Genomic DNA, 3,939 nt, shown 5'->3' on the forward strand with positions numbered 1-3,939 from the left:
GATGGCGAGGGGTGGCGGACAGGGGGAGGAATCAGGAGTTCAGTTTCTTGTTGTGTTGCGTTTGTGGTATCTATCCAAGTGGAAATGTCAAGCAGGAAGTTGCCCATACGAATTTGAAGTTCGGGAGAGAAGTCAGAGCTGTAGATTAATGGAAGTCGTCTGGATAGGGTTGATCTTAAAGCCGGGAGAATGAACAAATTCCTATCAGTATTTTCAAGGTTGATAAATGCCCTGAGGAAAAAGCAGGAAAGGGAGGAGAGTATTTGTATGGGGGATGGTGGGGACACAATCCATTACAAAAGATGGCCAGAGAAGGGACACGTGCTTTCCCCTAGAGAAAGAGCTTAGTGGAATTCTGGCAAAATGCGCCCAATGCTTAAGGCCCTCACAGCCAGAGCCGGGCAGTGAGGAGGCCGAGCTGGGCAAGGTGGGCTCCGAGGTGGCCGACAACCTGCATGCCCGCTGGCTTCTCTGTCTGAGCCCTGCCTGACACGCAGCCCGATGGCCACGGCTCTCTCAGCGGCTTCCCGCCCGTTTAGCGTGATTCCTCGGCAGTCGAAACCGAAACTCATCTGAACGGCCTTTCCAGGTCCTTTCAAAAACCCAGACTTGTGTGGAGACAAGGGTAAGCTCGTGAAACTGGGTCAGAACGCAGATCTCATTGTACTACAGAGCTCGATTACACTTTAAAGCCGATCTTAACCGGTAAGCTCGTAAAACCAAACAATGACAACTTTTATAATGACAGGGGAGGCCGCAGGGTCCGCTTCTGCGTTCCGACCGCCCCTTTCTAGCGTCACTCTGATGTAACAGCCTTTCTCTTCAATCACTCCCTGGAACTCCCTGAGTGGGAGGCCTCCTTCACTACGGGTGGAAGGACGGGTCAAGTTACACTACGCGAACAAGGCTGATCTCGCGCCACAAAAGGATTCGCAGAACCGTGCGATCCAACGACTCTCTCTCCTGCTCCAATTGGTTGCGGTTGCGAGGCTCTCTCCCGGACTGGCTGCAGCGGAGCCCGGCAGTAGCCCACTCGCTAGGTGCGCCTGCGCACGCTTGGCGGGAGCTCCCCGTACTGAGCAGGCGCGGCCTCTCGTCGGCTGGAGGGGCGAGCAGGGCGGTGCGCTCCGCGTCCCGGCGCACGGCTTTCCCTGCCGGTCCCGCCCTTCGTCGCGGCAGCGCGGTGCACCTTGGGATAGGGAGCGATCTCCGAGCGAGGCTGCAAGATGGACGCGGGGTTCTTCCGCGTAAGTAGAAGCGCGGGGATCTGGGGTGATCTGAAGGCCTTATTGGGAAGGCTCGGCAGGAGGCCTAAACTCGGGGTGGGGTGGCCAGCGAGGGGAGGCATCGAACATTCTGGGGATCCTGGGTGTCAGCGGACGCTGTCCCCCGCTTTGCGGCGGAGACCGGTGCGCCCCTGCGCAGTCTCCTCCTTCGGGATCGTCCCCCCTACGCGGCCGCGACGGTCGCCGGAAAATGGCGGCGGGAATGGGCTGGAGCGGTACCTCGCTGCCCGCCTGGGTGGCGGGGCCTGCGGGCTGAGCCAAGCGCACCGCCAGGTTCAGGGGCCTAGCGGAGCCGCGAGGAGGAAGTCCTTGGGGGGAGGCCGGAGGGAAAGCCTGAGGTGTCTGGCGGTGGGAGGTTCCTGGAGAGTGTAGTTTAGGGGGTACCGCCCCAGGAGAGCGAGATGGAGAAGACAGGAAACAGCATTGAGCGTCTTTTCTAAAGAAAGAGGGCGCCGATTTCCCCCCACCTCCGCTACCCTTCCTAACCCTTCGCGAAAGCGCCAGGTCAGAGTTCGCTGGAGCTCCCGCCCAATTTGATATCCCTTCTGGGAGGGGAACTCAAGATAATAGGTAGTTAGGACGTTTGAATCTGAGATTCTCTTGAGGCCCGAGGGTGCAACAAAAAGTGTGCGCGCGTGGAGGGAAGCAGGGGCGTGGGGTGGATCGATTCCTCTCCTTCCCGCTCGCTCCCTCCCTCGGTTTGTTGTATTCTTGAAGTCCGCTGGGAAAGGTGCCTCTTAGCTAGGTTCTCCCCGGCCTGAGCGCCCACCACCTGCGAGTGGGGAAGTTTACCTCTCTCTCGTTGGTCCTCAGGGCCTACACTTGATCGGGCTCGTGTTGGAGCCCGTTTGTCCCCATAATCCGCTCTTGTAGGAAATGACCACCCAGTCGAGATCTAGGTGGGTGGGAAGTGGCCCTAATGGGATTAGAGCTTGCAGATTCTTTCAGTGCGGAACGGACCCTATAGAGATTGGTTGGTCTAAATCAAAATTTGTGCTTGTGTAATGTAGGTTAGCTCTTTTCACTCCAAGGGGCATATAATATGCAGCTTGTATATATTTTTAAAGGAAAAGTTAGAAGAGGGGGGGAGACTGGGACTTTATTAAGATGCCTCTTTTTACATTTTTTTTTTATCTTTTGATTTTTTTTTTTCCTAGTAGAGAAACATCGATTTGTTGTTCCACTTATTGATGCATTCATTGGTTGATTCTTTATTTGCCCTGACCCCCGGGGATCAAACTCGCAACCTTGCTATCCAGAGGATGCTCTAACCAAGTGAGCCTACCCAGCCAGGGCAGAATAGATATTTCTTGATTCTCCAAAGCTGTTGTGGAAATTTTTTTTCAATCAGCTTCTAATGTGCTTTTTCATTAAAAGTTGCAATATTATTCGATGCGTTTGACTTAAAACAGCCAGTTAATTGACTGTTTTCAGGTTTTGCAAACATGCTTGTTTATGTAATGATAGTTTCAATTGAGAGAGCTTAGCAAACTTTCACACTGTTGATGGATTCTGCATTTTGCAGTTTCCAACAGAGTATTATGTGGTAAATACGCAATATTTTTTGTGGTCCAAATGCGGTGTTGTAAAAAAGAAGCCTGTTCTTTTGATCTTTTCATTTGCCATGGAAAGGAGTTTCAGGAGAAAAAGAACAAGGTGGTTGGTAAATATAAGAATGAAGCTTGCTTTTTGGTGCTGGTAAAAACCTGGAAGGAGTGGGTGCAGTTTTTTATATACTGCTTACAGTTTCTTAGCGGGATTGACTAGATTTAAGCTCCGAGTTAAAAAATTTTAGGGCACTTAACCTTTTTCGTACACTGCCAAACGCACAGTAAACTGAGTTTTTCAGTTAAGATAAAAATGATAGCTTTTATTTGCTGGACTTCTCCTACATGCCAGTTACTTTGCACACGACAGTCTCTGGTACACGCATCTCTGTAAGGAAACATCCTCAGAAGGGTTAAGTAGCTTGCCTCGAGGTTATGTAGCTTAAGTAATGGCAGAGTTGTGGTTCTGATCCAGGTACTTTACCTTCCCAAACAAAATGGTCTTGATAATTTTCCAAGGGATAGTGGCCAATTCTGAACCAATCAGATTTCATATCACTTGGCCAGTTTTGCCTTAAACTGTGCCCGTGGGAGTGACAAAACACCAACTAATTAGTAATCACTTGATGGTCTAATGTATTTGTAAATTCATTTTTCCAAATTCTTTCCTGAAATTAAGTTTTTATAGGTAAGCCTGTATTTTTCCATGCATTCCAAATTCTTAATGTTGTGGGAAACTAATACAGCACAGGCCCGGGGCACTCTCTTCCCTTTTTCTCCTGGTCACGTGCGTTGCCACAGTGTTTTTTGCAAACATGCTCCTGGCTCTCAGAAGAGAATGGAACTTAATGGTCTTGTTTGAAAGCGTATGTTAAACATAGTAAGTTTTTCAGTGCTTTATTTAAACAAAAAAAAAAGCCATAAGAATGGATACTTAAAACTCAGCTTGGTTTTGGGGGTGTTACCTACTGCTATATTTTGACTTACATTGAGCATATATTTTGTAGTTTTTAGATACAGTCAGTTTACAGAATGCTACCTTGGGAAAAAAGCACGCATTCTACACCCATAAATATTGTCTATAGTGTTTCTATTTACTTGATTAC

General features: G+C 49.4%; 1 protein-coding gene across 14 annotated transcripts in view; it reads left to right on the forward strand.

Moving 5' to 3' along the window:
• Positions 1–905: 905 nt before the first annotated feature.
• The window catches only part of SRRM1 (serine and arginine repetitive matrix 1), a 32,144-nt gene continuing 29,110 nt past the window's right edge, over positions 906–3,939 (forward strand). For 5 of the 14 annotated variants that reach the window (XM_045858679.1, XM_045858680.1, XM_045858677.1 and 2 more), the window contains exon 1: positions 908–1,247. In XM_045858679.1, coding sequence (XP_045714635.1) covers positions 1,227–1,247 — 21 coding nt within the window. In that variant the 5' untranslated portion in view covers positions 908–1,226. Of the gene's footprint in view, positions 1,248–1,490; positions 1,791–3,939 lie in introns of those variants that run through there. The other 9 variants (XM_045858682.1, XM_045858687.1, XM_045858685.1 and 6 more) reach the window with 5 other exon arrangements.

The sequence above is a fragment of the Phyllostomus hastatus genome, unplaced genomic scaffold, assembly GCF_019186645.2.
Source record: "Phyllostomus hastatus isolate PE091 unplaced genomic scaffold, TTU_PhHast_1.1 phas_scaffold_182, whole genome shotgun sequence".
In the NCBI taxonomy this organism is placed as follows: Eukaryota; Metazoa; Chordata; class Mammalia; order Chiroptera; family Phyllostomidae; genus Phyllostomus; species Phyllostomus hastatus.